Source organism: Gopherus flavomarginatus, chromosome 1, assembly GCF_025201925.1.
Source record: "Gopherus flavomarginatus isolate rGopFla2 chromosome 1, rGopFla2.mat.asm, whole genome shotgun sequence".
Classification (NCBI taxonomy): Eukaryota; Metazoa; Chordata; order Testudines; family Testudinidae; genus Gopherus; species Gopherus flavomarginatus.
This window is the reverse complement of record NC_066617.1, coordinates 27,186,650-27,205,021: the sequence shown is the minus strand read 5'-3', so window position 1 is coordinate 27,205,021 and position 18,372 is coordinate 27,186,650. Positions and strand designations below refer to the sequence as shown.

At 38.5% G+C, this 18,372-nt stretch overlaps 1 protein-coding gene across 4 annotated transcripts in view; it reads left to right on the top strand.

Moving 5' to 3' along the window:
- Positions 1–18,372, top strand: part of RELN (reelin) — a 480,031-nt gene that overhangs the window by 423,747 nt on the left and 37,912 nt on the right. For all 4 annotated transcript variants that reach the window (XM_050925235.1, XM_050925228.1, XM_050925256.1 and 1 more), the window contains exons 44-50: positions 1,635–1,893; positions 4,548–4,797; positions 6,828–6,996; positions 12,071–12,211; positions 13,141–13,318; positions 15,689–15,882; positions 17,017–17,273. In XM_050925235.1, the coding sequence (XP_050781192.1) occupies positions 1,635–1,893; positions 4,548–4,797; positions 6,828–6,996; positions 12,071–12,211; positions 13,141–13,318; positions 15,689–15,882; positions 17,017–17,273 (1,448 nt within the window). The remainder of the gene's footprint in view (positions 1–1,634; positions 1,894–4,547; positions 4,798–6,827; positions 6,997–12,070; positions 12,212–13,140; positions 13,319–15,688; positions 15,883–17,016; positions 17,274–18,372) is intronic.

Below are 18,372 nucleotides of genomic sequence, written 5' to 3'. Positions count from 1 at the left end.
AAATCCCAATATTCTCGAAGACTGAAGATAAATGAATGCCATGCTAACAAAAATGGAAAGAAAAAACAGGATCTCATATTTAATTGCTTGTGTCTGCAGTAGGAAAAGTCAGCAAATAACTATCTTTTCTTCTCTTCTGTGGATAAAACAACAGTGTAAACAGCAAAGTCATTTTGGATGACTATTCTCTAGCATTCCACTATTATTGTAGTTAATTAATTTCCAGGTTAGCTTCATAGGCCTCCTGCTAAGCTCTGGACCAAATTCATCCCTGATATAACTGAGCCAAGTCCCACTGAAGTCATTAGGTTCTGTGTCCCCTTAAGTCAGGCATTAATTTTGCCCTCTGAGATTGGGAATCACCAATAGATCTTATAAAAGGAATATCGAGTGTAAATGTAGGAGCAGTGGGGTCAGTAACCATGCTAGAAGCCATGCACTTTCTCATGAGGGATTCTCTGAAAAAAATAGACTGGTAATTCTGGCTGTGCTAGCCTGCCATACACAGCAGTTAGGAACTGTAGAAATTGCCGTGCCAGATTAAATCAACAATCCATGTAGCTCAGTATCCTATCTCCAGAAGTTAAATTCCATATGCTAAAAAAGTTCATGTGCATATATCTCATTTTACGTGGGTACCAAAAACCTGAAACTCTACTAAACAAAACAGTAGGAGATGGAGCATGATGGTGTGGATTAATTAATATAAAATATTATAGGATCATAACTGAATCAGTCCTCAACAATTCTTGGTGTACTACATGGAGTTGATGTACCTGTTCAAACATCGCTGTGGTACCTCAGAAGGAAGGATTCCCTAATTTCATACAAATTTCATACAGGTCATTAGAAGGTGTTTGAAATACTGTACCCATTGAAGTCAATGGGAGTTTTGCTTTTGACTTCAAAGGGACAAGGATTTCCCCCAGTATATTTAAAGCAGTGTGACTTTTAGACTAAATTTTCATATCTGACTAAATGTACAAAAACATCCCTTTTTTCGTCAGCTCGGAAGTTATACATTCTTTGTTTTCACTGCCAGTTTTTCTCTGTTTTTGTCAAAGTAACAAGACTTGGTTAATTTTTGTCATAGAGCAAATGCATAAAAAAAATTATGCTCTCTCCCTAGGGCCATGGGCTGCTATTTTGACCATTAAACTCCATGCCAACAGGCTGAAAGGGTAAAATTTCACTCCGGGTCAAATTTGCTGATATTTGGAAAAATATCAGTTTTGCACAGAAATGCTTGAAGGATACATAAATAGCTTTGTTTAACTCCATATACCTAGCACCTCTCCAAACACAAATCAAATGTATCACCACCACTACTGTCTGCTTTAGTCTCTATGACCTGTGGAGAAGGAAACACTAGATTCTCTCCTAAAGTGGAGTCTTCCTTCTACCAAGAATACTAGAAAAGAAACAAAAAATGTGATCATTTGCTTTATGGAGGAGCTGGCAGATATTTTTGTATGTACAGACACTGTCTCCGTAATTAGAATATTTGTTAAATATTATCCCCTGCAATAAAAACCAAAACTGATTGGACGAGTGCTGAGTTCCCTCTAGTCCTTAACTGATTATACAGAGTTTTCTGTGAAGAAATGTTTTACAGTAATTGTTACTGGTGTTAGATTTGTGCAGTTCTTCATGAGACTGGGATGCGGTAAGGGGGTTCCAGACCCCAGAAGCCAACCTGTGCTTTTGCAGTATTCACTCAATGGGGGCCTCACATGGAGCCTGCTGCAGGAATTCCTCTTCAGCAATTCAAGCAATGTAGGCCGATATATTGCTCTGGAAATTCCCTTGAAGGCCCGTTCCAGCTCCACTCGTCTCCGCTGGTGGCAACCATCTGAGAATGGGCATTTTTACAGCCCATGGGTAATTGATCAGGTAATTAATCTTTTGTACTTTACAGTATTACCTCACATTGCCATCAGTCTTAATATTTCCATTGTGTTTTATATCTGTTCCTTTACCAGCTGTACCTAGAAAATCTTTAGGATGATATTTCCAAAAGACAGAAATACAGCAAAATTGTTGATCAAACTTAATATGTAAGAGCTTATTTGTTTCTAATATGCAGCTCTTGTGTTGGCTGAGGATATCCATATCAGAGTTAGATAGGGCTTTGACATATGGATAATGTCAATTTGTAAAAAAAAAAAACAGGTGAAGATTAGAGGTGGGCTTAATGTGGAAAATACATATCTGGATCTAACCTGGGAAACTCAGAAAATCAAGAGGTGCAGGTAGAAGTTTGGTTTGGCACATAAAGAGATGAGCTACTTGCAAAACTTAGATCTGGATCTGTCTTCCAATTTTGAGCATATTGAAAGTTTGGGAGTATTCAGGATTGGGGTTTCCCTCTATACATTATTCTACAGTAGTTATCAAAAATATTCTTTACATGAACATTGGTATAAATCTGGAGTAACTCTCCTAAAGTCACTGGTGTCACAGTCATGTAAAACAAGTGTAAGTGGAGGAGACTCTGGCTCTATGTCTAACAGTGATGTTATTGCATTGTTTGGGGCCAATATTGTAAAATATTTGTGTACATTTTTTATAATTGTTAGCTCAGACCATCTCTGAAATTCTCAGGTACTGAATTTTCAGCCTTGTCAAATATCAATATTGCAAAACTTCTTTCCTTTCCTTCCTTTAAAGGAGAGAACAACTTTTAATTCCTAGGTCCTCACAATTATTTAACCATTGTCAGAAGACACAATTTTGAACTGAATTCAGAAAAAAAGATAAATAATGAATTTCATGTTGACTGGAAACCAACGGTGAAATCCTGACCCTACTGAAATCAATGACAAAACTCCCAATGACGTCAGCAGAGTCAGAATTCCAATCAAAATGCATAAAGTTGTACTGCACTTAAACAGTTAACAAGAAAATAATTGCTGTGGGCATGACCCTGCAGATACTTATGCATGTGAGTAATTTTACTTCATGAGTCAGTAGTTCAGTGGACTATTCATGTGAATATAGTTACCCATGTGTGCAAGTGTTTACAAGATCAAGCCCTATGTCTGCATTTATTTTTTTCCTCTCCTCCTTTTGCATTGGTACTATTTCAACATGGACTCCTTTGAGTTACTCCCTTTTCTCATAACCTGTCTGTACAATGTAAATTTTGATCCCTTTTTGGAAAATTCAGATAAAATCAAGCACTGGGGAATATAGAATAATCCTATACTAGCAGAGCATGGACTAGACTATCAAGTTAGTTAAGTCCAAGCAGACTGCGAAGAGCTACAAAGGGATCTCACAAAACTAGGTGACTGGGCAACAAAATGGCAGATGAAATTCAAAGTTGACCAATGCAAAGTAATGTCCATTGGAAAACATAATCCCAGCTATACATACAAAATAATGGGTTCTAAATCAGCTGTTACCGCTCAAGAAAGAGATCTTGGAGTCATTGTGGATAGTTCTCTGAAAACATCTGCTAAATGTGCTGCAGCAAAGTTAGGAACCATTAGGAAATGGATAGATAATAAGACAGAAAATATCATAATGCCACTATACAAATCCATGGTAGACCCATACCTTGAATACTTTGTGCAGTTCTGGTTGCACCATCTCTGAAAAAATATATTAGAATTTGAAAAGGTACAAAGAAGGACAAAAAAAATGATTAAAGGTATGGAACCTTTAATTGATTAAAAAGACTGGGACTTTTCAGCTAGGATGAGAGATGATAGAGGTCTATAAAATCATAACTGGTGTGGAGAAAATAAATAAAGAAGTGTTATTTACTCCTTCCCATAACACAAGAATCAGGGGTCACCCATGGAAATTAATAGGGAGCAGGTCTAAAACAAACAAAAGGAAATACTTCTTCACACAACACACTGTCAGCCTGTGGAACTCTTTGCCATGGGATGTTGTGAAAGCCAAAACTATAACTGGGTTCCAAAAAAGAATTAGATAATTTCCTGGAAGATAGGTCTATTAATGGCTATTAGCCAGAGGGTCAGGGATGCAACCCTATTTTCTAGGTCAGAGTTCTCAATCTTTTTCTTTCTGAGTGCCCCCAACATGCTTGGGTCCCCATACCAAAGCTACATTGCTCAGGCTTTGGCTTCAGCCCCAGGTGACAGGGCTCAGGGCCCTGGACTTCAGCCCCATGCATTGGGGCTTCAGCTTTCTACCCTGGACCCCAGCAAGTCTAATGCTGCTCCTGCTTGGTGGCCCTCCTGAAACCTACCCACAGTCCCCAAGGGGGTCTCGGACCCTTCGTTGAAAGCCGCTGACCTAGGTGTCCCTAGCCTCTGATTGGCAGAATCTGGGAGTGGATGAAAGGGATGGTTCACTCAATGATTGTCTGTTCTGTTCATTCTCTCTGAAGCATCTGACATTGTCCACTGTCAGAAGACAGGATACTGAGCTAGATGGACCTTTGGTCTGACCCAATATGGCAGTTCTTATGTTCCAGCTCTAGGATTCTGTGAAATTCCTATGAGTCTGTAAAACCTTCTGAACTTTATATTTTCTTTACATAAAGTAAACAAACCCGTATTTTCATGTTTCAGATTCTTATTGGTGGAAATATTTCTGGTAACACAGTAATAGAAGATGATTTTACCACATTGGATAGCAGGAAGTGGCTTCTCCATCCAGGTGGAACAAAGATGCCAGTCTGTGGTTCTACTGGGAATGCACTGGTTTTCATCGAGAAAGCTAGCACCCGTTATGTTGTAACCACTGATATTGTGGTTAATGAGGACTCTTTCATACAAATAGACTTTGCAGCATCCTGCTCTGTCACTGACTCCTGTTATGGTGAGGTCTTCTTCATAAATCATATACTTTCTGTTTTCCTTTTATATAGGAAAGTATTGCTACTTATTTTCTGTTTCAGCTGTCTAGTATACTAAAGTACAGGAAAAAAACAAGGAAAATAGTTTTCTGTAAGGAAATTGCAATTTCAGCATTTATTGTTGGTGTCTGGAGGCTGAGACAACCCAAAAGGTTTGGAATGTGCGTGATTGTATGCACTGAATTTTTTCCTTGTGTGCTTTACAAGCATTTAAGATGTAGTTTGTAAGAATTCAAGTTTCAGTTTAATTCATTTACGCAGGTTAATAAATCCCAAATGTAGATGCAGTCTAATAGTTCAGCACATCCATTCCTTGTGGTTACATTGCTCTCAACTCTATATAATACATATCTAATGCCAAGTAGCTTGATGTTTCCAGCTTAAATCTCTTGTTTCATAGCTTCACATCCTCCACAATTGCACAATAGACAATGCTTAAAAATGATGTGCTTAGTGCAAATGCAGAGAACAATGTCATAATTCTGATCTCACTTGCACCAATGTAAATCAGGAATACAGTGATATAAACCTGATGCAAATTAGATCATAATCAGGCACAAAGGGTTTTTTATTATCATCATTTACATGAAATCTTGAAAATGTTTTAGAGGTTTCATACCTGTATAATTCTATGCGGTGAATGAGATATGGCTCCTATGGAAAAAATAGTGTGACTATATAATTAAAAACTGTGTCATAATGCGTATGCACAACAAAGAATTAAATACTGGCATTTCATAACTTTTGTGTGTTTGACTTTGCAACCTACATAACATTCTTTTAATTTCATTTTTTAATGTAATATATATAATTTCATTGAGCTTCTGGCAATTCCTTTGGGATTCTGCATAAAAATGGAAATTGGGTTTCCAGTAAATCCCTAAAGTAGATTAGCTGATTTTGTTATTCTGAAATTTATGGAAGTAATCAAGATATCTAAACCTGGAAATTAGCTATTGCCCCATGCATAATAATTTTGTTCCATGTGGTGTTAAAGCCACTACAGCATCTCTTAGGTCATCCCCATTAAGAGTAAGAGTGTTTTGACAGATTAGTTATTTCTTGCCAGGTAACAATTTCCTTTATTTTATTGTTTTGCCCTTAATATTATTTAATTGAATATCCAGTTAGGCAGGACACTAGCTAATTATGTGCTTCTAGTCCTGATAGAGGAAGGACTTCATTTTGATGAAAAATTAATGTTAAAAACTACTTGTGCCAACTTATCCTTTTATTTATATAATGCTCAGTTCTGAGCTCAGACATTGAGTGGGACTGATTGTGTGATTGAGGGTTATTCAGGATTATTAAGGGAAGCAGAATCAAAAAAGATAAGCAGAATTATCACTAATGTAATTGTAAATACCAGTCCCTCAGTGTTCCGTACAGCCAGAATGTCTGGCAGCTGGAACATTTATTTAAAGTTTATGGTCTGTGCTTATTGTTATTTAAACTATTTTGCAGCCATTATGAGGAAATAAATTGAAGTTTTTATCCAGTTTGATTACCCATTATTTTTATTATGAAAGTTTATAAGCAATAAGCTTAAAATAAGTTTAATTGCTGATTTTTACTGTATTTGAATGTATTTGTCGATTTGATATGGCTAGATAATGAAATCTATAACTGAAAACAACATCACTAGGTAAAAAGCTCGGTTGAAAAGAGTTTCATGTAAGATATTCTAATGAAGTGGCTAGTGTAGAGATACTCTTCTGCTTTCTATTGGGTAGAATCAGAACTCTTCAACTGTGTGTCATAGGTCCTGTAATGCTGCCAGCTAATAGAGCTTCCTCTTTAGCTCAAGAGCAAGCCTGTGTTTTTGGTGTCAGAGAATCTGGAAACTTCACCTGTTGCAACTGTAAACTTCTGAGTTGTCAAGATAAATATAGGGACAGCAATGAAGTCTTCTGTGGTCACCAGTTTGGTACAATATATTCACTTAAGCATACAAGTTTCTGTATTAACTAATTTATTATCTTTCAATTTTTAGCTATTGAGCTGGAATATTCAGTGAATCTCGGATTGACATGGCACCCAATACTGCAAGACTGCCTGCCTAGTAACGTAGAATGCAACAAGTACCATCTCCAAAGGATTCTGGTATCAGACACATTCAACAAATGGACCAGGATTACTTTGCCTCTGCCTCATTATACTAGGTAGCTACATACTGAATAGAGAAAATCTTAGTGCACAAATATCTGACAAGATCTAATGTAATACAATCTTGAACTAAAATGTATTGCCGTTTTTGAGCTGATTGTGTGTATAGTAGTTATACAGATGAGCAAATGAAAATGCCATTATGCTCTGAATAAGAAGTACAGAATTACTAAGTGCATTTACCAGTTATTTAGAAATGAGGAGGTTAGGTTTCCTGCTTAGCATATTTTAAATAGTCAGGATTGATGGGAGCAGACAAAAGACAATTGACTCTCACACATCTCTCCTCTCTATGGTATCCATCCATTTGTCCCTGTAGTGCGAGCATGGCAGAGGTCCAATTTGCGAAGGAGAGAGCAATGCGCAGATATGCAGCAATAGGCAGAATCACTCTCTCCTTTGGCCTTCATGGGAGCATGCCTTTGGGTCATCCCTTTGGTGTGTATTGCACTACTCTTCCCGCCCCCCCCCCCCTATTCCAATCCCCTGCAGGCCCAGACACCTCCACTGCTCAGTGTTGAGGGTGAGGTGGAGCCCTGGCCCTGACTTCTCCCCATCCTCTCTGAGGTGTCTTGTGCCCCAAAAGGTGCTAGACTGAAGTATTTCCTATGCTCTGGAAAGCACAGCAAATGCACTTATCCCCAGCAAGAGAAGAGGAGGCTACTTTAGGCCCTTAGTGCACCCAGCGGGCAGCTAGGCATAATGTGGTCTTTAGTAGATTAAATATATCTATGATTTAAGAAGCGCCTCTCTCAGTTTGGACTTTGATAAGAATTGCAGTGTTATGGTTACCGTCACTACATTCCGTAGCTCTATGCTACCAGCAGTGATTTTGGAGGAGGTTGGTTAATTCTATTGTCTAAATCTCCACCTGCTTCCTGTACTTGCTGTTATTGGCTGCAAATTTATATTTTTAAGTAATATTTTGATGCTTCTTGTTTTTTTGTTGTACTTGTAACATATGATTCTGCTTTCACATATTGTTCATTGTTTTCAAAAAGTCCCATTATCACCTTTACTTCCTTTTAGTACATTCTTTAAAAAAAAAAACTTGTTTTCACTTTTGGGTTGAATTTCGTGTGTGAAAGAAGATGTCCTGTGCTGACAATGCTAGAGGCTGAAGTTCTCTATCTGTTCACAGAAAAGGTACAGCAGGGCAGTGTCAGAACAAGTTTCCTCATAATGCCCTGCCAACATACCTCAACTTAGACGTGAAAGGCCCAGCTAGGGGCAAGAGGGTAGTTTAGACTCTGATTTCATTTCATTTTTACTGTGTCTGATAAGATTGCTGTGAAGATTGCCATAGTGCCAGGTGTGGTTTCTGTCACATGGACCTCTGTTTACTAGGAATTACATCACTTTCTATTACCCTAACCTGGATTAGAACTAGCAAACTACTGAAAAACTCCACGTTCTATTATTAACCAATTGAGGCATCCAGTCTCTTCAAGTATATTCATAAGGCAGTATTATTTGTATATCTCACTGTCTGTTGGCCTCATCTAGTCTGGCAAACCTTTTCTGTTGCTTTACATATATATTTTGCGTAATCAATTGGCAACATTGTTAAATGTTTAAAGTTCACACCTTTTTTTTTTTTTTGAGAAAGGGGTTCTCTGGGGTTGAATTAAGATAATGGGTTCCATGGACATTCCAACGCAATTTAATCTGGATCTGAAAAGAACCTCCAAGAACCCTAGGATTAAGTCAGATTCTCTTTGACTGATCCCACAGCTACCATTGCTCCACTTAGACCAATAGCTTTGCCTCTTGCCATATGCTACAGTCAGTGGTAGGAGACCTCCCACCACAATCACACACCACAAAGTTATCTTTATTATTTAAGACAAGGGTTGAGTGAGAGAAGGGTTACTACCGCCCTCGGATCCCAGCAGGAAGAAGGTCTGGGATTTAGAATAGGAACTAGTATAGCTAGGAGGGTGAGGCATCTCATTTACAAATGCACTCTGTTCTTTGCGCTGCTTTGCTCCTCCCAGTGGTTTAATAGCTCATTTTTGTGGGCATTTTATGCAACTTGCCAGTCAGTCTATCCAATAATTTGGCCTACAGCACAGTATCCACATGTGGCCTTCTGGGGTTTATGTACTCCAGAGTGCTACGTAACTTGTGGCCTAGATGAGACTGTGAATAGTTATTTCTTACCGCTTAGATTTTATTTTAAAACGTAAATCAAAATATAAAGGTTCTCCCAGGAGAACCATTCATTTGCTAGATTCCATAAAAAGTCATAGGAGTCACCAAACCTGAGACTCAGGGTTTGTGTTTTTTTCACAAGATCTTCCTCATGATTAAAAAAAAGAAGAAGAAACTCAAACATTCTGATGAGCTAATCTGTGAGGTTTCTCTGAGAAAGCCCATGTTGGGTCTAAATTAGAGATCATCGCAGTAGTTAAAACCTCTGAACGTTATGAGTTTACTCATGAGAGAGTAACTGTTGTTTTGGATTATCTAATTCCTTTCCAGTCCCACCACATATATTACAACAAGCTATTAAATAACTAATATAAAGAAGTTTAAAACAGTAGAGATTCAGAGAAATAAAACATTTTCTTGCATGTGTAAACAATGCATTTCTTCATAGATAAGAGATTATACCTAAAAATGGACATAAAACAGCCTTTATCTTAGATTTAATTAATATCAGACAGAACTGTAGATTGGAAACAGAATAGACTTAATTTTCTGGAATTGTGGATGATTTCAAGAGTATATTGATTATGATTCATGAGATCTTGATAACTCCACATTGAGCTCATCCTCTACGATCTCCAGATTGATATTGGTGAATTCAGAAACTCTGAAACTAAATTTATTTAATTTTTGAACTGGGAAATTATCAGTACTAGTTCCCAGTAAAATGTTTAATTATTTTCTTTTAAAAGTTAGGATAAAACTGATATCAATCACTGACCCAGCCAAAAAAGTTATTTTTCTTCTGCACAAACCTTCTTCTGTTACTTGTTAATAGGTGGTTTATTTTTGTGCTCAGAGTAAAGCAACATGTAGTTTGATGCTGCCATCTACTGCCTAAGTACAGCAAAACATATACTAAATCAGTTTGGAAACTACACTGATGAGAAGTCACAAAAAATGTCTATTTTTTAGCATGCACATTGTGTTCAGATTACTTTCAAGCAGGCTCTGCCTAACTAAGGATGAAATCCTAGCCCCATTAAGGTCAATGGCAAAACTCTCATTGCCCTTCAGTGGGAACATAATTTTCCTCTTGATGTGGATCTAGATCCAGACTTCTCTCAAAGTCAAGATTGTTTGTATTTGGCATTTTGGTTTGGACAGTTCAGACAATGCTGCTAAACCTACAGCATACAGGACCCCACTCCGCCAGGAACTGGCTACAGTTTCAGTGTGAAATTCTTTGCGTATCCCTTCGGCCATGTCATACCTCCATTTTCTCCCCCTTCTGTACTGAATTAAACTCAAACTACTTGTCTTTATTTTTAAGGATCTTTGTGGCCTGTCCCTGCTGTACCTTTTGTCTCTAAGATGCTCTTGACACATTGACCCCCACCTTTATTCCTCTAATGATGCCAGTCTTGATTGCCCATTTTAAAAATTTTCAGCAAGCATCTGTCATGGTATAATTCCCCAATCTGAACCTTAGAGTCCAAAAGATGGGGTACCAGCATGAATTCCTCTAAGCTTAATTATCAGCTTAGATCTGATAGGCTGCCACCACCCAAAATTATAGTGTTTTGGGGCATTCTGGTCCCCCAAAAAACCTTCCCTGGGGACCCCAAGACCCAAATTCCTTGAGTCTCACAACAAAGGGAAATAAACCATTTCCCACCCCCCTCCTTTCTTCCTCCCAGATCTTTCCCGCCTTGGGTACTCTAGGAGATCACCGTGATTCAAACTCCTTGAATCACAACACAGAGAAATCAGGTTTTTTCTCCCCCTTCTCTCCCCCTCCCAGGCTTTCCCTTCCTGGGCTTTCCTGGAGAGATAGACAGATTCAAGCTCCATGAATCTAAAACACAGAGGAAATTCACCTTTCCTCCCCCTCCTCCTCCTTCCCTTCTCCCACCAGCTCCCTGGTGAGTACAGACTCAGTTCCTTTGAGCCTTAACAAGGGGGAAAAAATTTCTCAGGTCTTTTAAAAAGAAAAGCTTTTAATAAAAGAAAGAAAAAAGTAAGAAATCTCTGTAAAATCAAGATGGAATATTACAGAGTCTTTCAGCTTATAAACACTAGAAAGAAGTCTCCCCTGAGCACAAATACCAATCAAAATCCATCCAGCAAAATACACATTTGCAAATACAGAAAACAATCAAAAGACTATAACCGCCTTTTCTACTTAATACTCACTATTCTGAATATATAAGAGACTGTAGCAGAGAGATTGGCAAGAAACCTGGTTACACGTCTGGTCCCTTTCAGGACCCAGAGAGAACAAACCCAAACCCAAAAAACACAAACAAAGGCTTCCCTCCACCGAGATTTGAAAGAATCTTGTCTCCTGATTGGTCCTCTGGTCAGGTGTTCCAGGTTTACTGTTTGTTAACCCCTTACAGGTAAAAGAGAGACATTAACCCTTAACTATCTGTTTATGACAGCATCTTCATACTTTATGTCATGCTGCCCCTTATGCATGGGATGAGCTCCCTATAAACATCCTCCTCATTATTCTCCTTCAGATCCCTCCTTAAATCTCCCCTCTGCTGTAATGCACACAAAAACTTGACAGTGATTAGACAGCAGGTGTCATGAGACCATTGCTCATTATGATGAGCTGTATCATCTCATTGTTTCCTTGGGACTAATTCCCTTTGTCCTCCAGGCACAGCAGAGCAGCTTTGCAAGGGTGAGACGAGAAGCTACATAGTGAATATTTGGCCTTACAGAGGGCCCTATTAAGTGGCTCAGTAACTCACTTGAGCCAGCCCTTGTTTGTTCAGTTAGTAAATAAATCATCTTTATAAATATGGTCCAAGTTTGGGTGAACATACACAGTCGTATTTCCTTTTAATGAAAATAGGGTTTAGCACAGCTGGAAGAGTTACCTTTGTATTTTTTTTTTCTTTCCCAAAGGTCTCAAGCAACTCGTTTCCGCTGGCACCAGCCCGCTCCATTTGATAAGCAGCAAACATGGGCTATAGACAATGTCTACATTGGGGATGGCTGTATAGATATGTGCAGTGGCCATGGGAGGTGCACACACGGGAACTGTGTGTAAGTATAGCTGTTTCCCTCTGGTAGGTAGTGCTGTAGATTTTTCATTCCCATTTTAGTATGTGATTTCAAGGAAATTGCTTGGAAGAGGTATTATTTTGAAACAAAAGCAGAATTTCTCCTTTGAAACAGAGAGACGCACCAGAATCACTTGGGAAATAAAATTCTAAGAGGAGGGATAGGTGGGCATGTTGGAGTGTGTGAGTGAATCCCCTCTGACTTCCTGCGGGCCAGATTTTCCTTAGAGATACATGCCCATGCTGATGACAATGTGGTTTGGAGAATTTAGACAGAGATGGTGCTAATCCTTCCCCCAGCTCCCTGGTGCCCAAAGACAGTGTACAAGCTGTTCTATCCTCTAGGTCAGGGATTGGCAACCTTTGGCATGCGGCCCGCCAGAGTAAGCACCCTGGCGGGCCAGGCCAGTTTGTTTACCTGACACATCCACAGGTTCGGCCGATCGCGGCTCCCATAGGCCGCAGTTTGCCGTTCCAGGACAATGAGGGCTGCAGGAAGCAGTGCAGGCCGAGAGATGTGCTGTCTGCTGCTGCTGCTTCCCATCCATATACAGTTCTAGCACCAAAAGATGGTTAAACTTATTTGCTTAGGCTTGGCATGCTATCATGATTAGATTTGTCTACCAAAATACCATTTCTTTTAATGCTAAAGCTCGGTGTTAGACATGTCGTGTGTACCTGGTGTATTATCAGCTTGAATTTAAACCGTGCACATGCAGGTGTTTACACAATTAACATATCCCGTTAAACAGTAACAGCTTCAGAAAGAGACAGTAGGGCGACTCCTCCAAGCATGTGCTTGTAGGTGAGACAAATGGCCTCTTGCTCCCCTGGGCTGGAATAAAATGATTTTAAGTCTTAGTGTAGAAAATGTTTCCAAATGAGTTTACTCTGCGTTTGTTGTCTTTGCAGCTGTGATGAACACTGGGGTGGGCTCTACTGTGATGAGCCAGAGGCATCCCTTCCAACACAACTTAAAGACAACTTCAATCGAGCTCCATCTAATCAGAACTGGGTAACAGTAAATGGAGGGAAACTGAGCACAGTCTGTGGAGCTGTGGCATCTGGAATGGCTCTTCATTTCAGCGGGGTTGGTGTTTAACTCTGCGGTTAACTCTGCGATGTGATTAATTTAGAAAACTGAATAAATAAGAAACCTAAAAAAGGTATTAGAAATAAATGTAAAACGTATATATACTTCCTTAATGGGAATCAAGTTCTGGCAGACTCTGCACTGGTGCCTGCCAGAAACACTATGGAGAACTGGATACATCTCTTTCAGCTCCTCTCATCTCCAGCACCCAAGGAGAGGTCAATGTGCAGGCTCTCTGAAACAAGCCGTAGAGGGGGGCTCCAGAATTGAGCCTATAGACCAAGGCCCAGTCCAATGTGTTGAAGTGTTTATATCCACTCATTCACCCATGGCCTGCTCATACAGATTATTTGTACTTCTGGCAAGAATAATTTGTACAGGGTCTGGTGCTGCTACTATCTAGGCTGCATGTACATATTAATATAGCTTTAAAAAAGTCTAAACATACTTGTTTCGGGGGCTATTTAATGTATATTTAGAACTGAGTCTCAGACTTATATTGTTTTCTAAAAACAGAAAGCAGTAACTTTTCACTGCCTTTTCCCATTAAGTGTTAGTTGACACCGCATGAATGCACTGGGCAGCCTGAGTGATTCATAAAATACAGTTTGTATTAGAGAAGGTGTAAAAATAATCTATTAAAATTGTTCTGTCTCCTGAGGGTCTACACACACCACTGTTGTCTTTTGTGTTAGTTGAAGTGTTTTATTCCAGCCAGTGTTGAAAAGATGGGGATAAGGATTTTTGTAATCTAGATTTAAGAAAAGAAAGATACAGTGGATCCTGAATATTGTAAACATATAAATATAGATAGCAATTTGTGACAGTAAATCCACAGTGCACATCTTTCAAAATGGAAATTAATTGAAATTATGTTTGCAGATCAAGTCATTAATTATTCTGTTTTAGCATTAATTATTGTGGTATTACATGGGACTTCAAATTGAATTGTAGACTCATAATATTTTAAAGCTTTTTACAAGGTAGAATTAGCCTATTTATCAGTATGTAGTCTAGCCCTTTTCATGTCCATAGAGCTTTGACAAATATTAACTAACTGAGCAAAGCAACTAAAGCAAAACCATTTTTGTTTTAAAAGAGCAATGAATGACATTATGGTCCTAATTTTCTAAGAGTCTCAAACTGATCTCTAATTTTCTAGCCTGAAATTTTTCAGCCACAATCAGTTGTGGGCATAAGTAAATAGAGAGATGGCATCTAACAACCTTTGCAGCCTGCAATTCAGTTAGTTAGACATGCAAACCTGCAGGTGCAAAATTTTGCTCTGTGTGTATGTACATAAAGTTAGATCTCCTTCACAAGTTAAAAAAAATCTTACATATGACACTTGTGATAAAAATAGGATATGGTATGTTCCATTTCTCTGGCAAAATTATTAAATTGTAAATAATAATTTACATTTTAAAAGAGAGACAAATTGGAGAAAGTCCATAGGAGAGCAACAAAAATGATTAAAGGTCAGGAAAACATGACCTATGAGAGAAGATTGAAAAAATTGGATTTGTTTAGTCTGGAGAAGAGAAGATTGAGAGAGGACATGATAACAGTGTTCAAGCACATAAAATACTGGTATAAAGAGGAGGGTGATAAATTGTTCTACTTATCCCCTGAGGACAAGACAAGAAGTATTGGACTTAAATTGCAGCAAAGGAGATTTAGGTTAAAATAAGGAAAAACTCAGTAACTATAAGGGTAATTAAGCACTGGAACAAATTACCTTCATCCACAGGTTAGAACAGGCTAGACAAACAGCTGTCAGAGATAGTCTAGATAATATTTGGGGCTTGTCTACACTTACCGGGGGGATCAACGAACAGTGATCAATGCATCAACGGTCAATTTAGTGGGTCTTCACCCACTAAATCGACTGCAGATCACTCTCCCGTCAACTCCTGTACTTGACTGGATCGAGAAGAGTGGGGGGAGTCAACATCGCATAGTGTGGACCCCGCAGTAAGTAGATCTAAGTAAATCTAAGCTAGGTCGATTTGAGTTACTCTATTCACGTCACTCAAATTGCATAGCTTAAATCGAATTTCCCCTGTAGTGTAGCCAAGGCCTTAGTCCTACCTCTGTGCAGGGGAGTGGATGTCCTGTCAAAGTCCCTTCCAGTATTACATTTCTATGGTCCTCTGATTCTGTAATTATTTTGGTTCAGTGTTATGAAGCCTTCCCATTAAGAAGATTGGCCTTTTAAAATGCCACTTAATTCCCATAAAACAACTGAGTAATGAAATAATAAATGTATTTTTCAGGAATATATTCATTGAAAGTATCACAGCCCGGGAATTATCTTAACTGAACAGCCACACCAACAAAAATATGTTTTCTTTTCTTTTTTTTTAGGGATGCAGCCGTTTATTAGTGACAGTGGATTTAAACTTGACTAATGCAGAATTCATCCAGTTTTATTTCATGTATGGATGTCTGATAACTCCTAACAATCGGAACCAAGGAGTTCTCCTGGAATACTCTGTGAATGGTGGCATTACTTGGAACCTCTTAATGGAAATTTTCTATGACCAGTTCAGCAAACCCGGGTTTGTAAATATATACTTCTACTAATTCTTTCTTTTGGATTTTTCATAAAGAATCTGCCCCGATTGCTAATATTGCTATGTGTAAATAATCTTGCAAACATTTATATACCTGATTAACTTGTGTGCTTACAGATAAGCATGTGTGTAAGTGTTGGCAGGATTGGGCTTCAAACATTAGAGCAGTATACCATCCATTTAATAAGATTGAGGGTGTGACAGCCAGTTACACTGGTGCATGGTTGACTATTATTCACCAGTAAATGTTAAAGTAAAACTATAGCTAGTCAGAAGAGTTAATTTGATTTATAAAAGTCTATACTATTTTTAACATACATTTATTTATCTTCTGATTTCTGATTTGCTAAAACACAAAGCAGATCTGTTGTCTAAACAGAAGGTCTCTGCCACATTTAAGTCTTATTTTAATGCTGAAGTGGGACTTAAGTGATGGACTGGCCTTCTGTGCACTAATGAATTACTTCCTAATACTACAAAGAATCAATGCCATTTTAACCCATGTCTGCATTAGTCATTTGCTATAAAGGAAATAAGGTAGTTGCAATAAAACATTGTTATATGATCAATGTCTCCAGCTTTAAAAATAAACATCTTGATTAACATTAACATCAAATTAATATCTTGATTCCATTTCAGCATATAATTTCTTGAAATGGTTATGACTCCCTGATTCTCTGCCTGGCTCTGGAGCAAGTTAGAGCAGCCATGGGGCAATGCTAAACCTGCATTACTGGCAGTGTTCCCTAAAGGGACTGTCCACTTAAGCATACCCAGTACACACCATACTCTGGCTACTTTTCCTCGCAGTCCCTTTCCACTCATAATACACTGCCTGTGCCACATGCTGCTGGGACAATGAAATAAGAACCAGTCTTAAAGGCTCTGGGTCCATTGAGGAATCTCCTACAGTGAGGAAATCTCCAGCAGGGAGAGCTAGGGTTAGATTCCGCCCCTTTGCACCCTAGGGCAAATAGGATGGACTTGGTCAAAGAATCTGGCCCAGCGTTGTTTAAAAGCCCTGTTCAACTACTTATTTAAAACTTTGTTTTTTCTTTTCAAAATTCAAGAGATTAAAATGTGGCTGTCACATGACTTATCTCCATTATTACATTTTAGCTTTGTGAACATTCTCCTCCCTCATGAGGCCAAAGCTCTCGGAACCCGTTTCCGCTGGTGGCAACCTAAACATGACGGTTTAGATCAGAATGACTGGGCTATTGACAATGTGCTGATATCTGGCTCTGCTGATCAGAGGACAGTGATGTTAGACACTTTTAGCAGTGCTCCACTCCCACAACATGAACGCTCTCCTGCAGATGCAGGACCCATTGGGAGGATCGCTTTTGATATGTTTACAGAAGACAAAACGACAGGTAAAAATTTGATATTGATCAGACCCAAAGAGCAGGAAGTCAGTACAGCTACTTCTAAATCTGATCTTGTTGGTTTCACCACAATGGATGTCAGAGCACTCCCCGCAGCTTACTGCCCCAGGCACGCGCTTGGAACGCTGGTGCCTGGAGCCGCCCCTGACTTTCATATTTGTTTTCAAGTGAATGAACATTGGCTGTTCTATGATGATTGCTCAGTTGAAAGATTCTGTGATTCTCCTGATGGTGTTATGATCTGTGGTAGCCATTATGGCAACAACATGTAACAAACTGCTTTTAAATCTACAAACTGTACGTGGAGGGAAAGGGGAAAGTAAATGTGGGGTGGAGGAAATACAAATTTTAAAGAAATCTTGCAGTCAGTTTTTCAAATAACCAATATTTTATACAAAATGGTTTCTTACTAGTGAAATCACTTATGAGACATTTCTCTGCAAAGAAAAAGAATTGTCAAGTTTTTTTTTCTTATTTCTGCACCATGTAGCACAGCAGAATTTTCTGTTATTGTTTCCAGGAACAAATATTATTTGACTGAATGCCACATTATTCTAAAAGGATTTCCTATTTTGCAGACATTTGCTAGCAATGATTTTTAAAATACTTACCCAGGGGATTAAGTTGTTGAGTTACAGCTAGTAAAATATAAATAAGGAAATATTTGTGCATGCTAGTTGGACTAATTAGTTGAAGATAATGTGGTATTGCTTTGGTCACACATGCTCTGATTCTGCAGTTGACTCCACATTTGCAGACTTCTGCATTCACAGATCTCCATTCAACTTACAGGGGTTTGCCCACACAGAGTCAATTGCAGGATCTTCACTTTGTTTTAAGAAGAGAATATTATTTAGTACTGTATTATTATATAATAAGACAACAATGTCATGTATGCCATATAATTGCAAAACATTGTGAGCAATTCTCAGGTTCTTAATTCTTATGCATTGAAAATTATGTGAACAGGTTTATGGTCAGAGAATAGCATGGGCTGTTCTGAATGTTAAGTATAGACATATGGGAATGGTGGATTCTAAAGTACTCTGGAATTTTTCAAAGAACAATACTAAATAGTTTGTACATA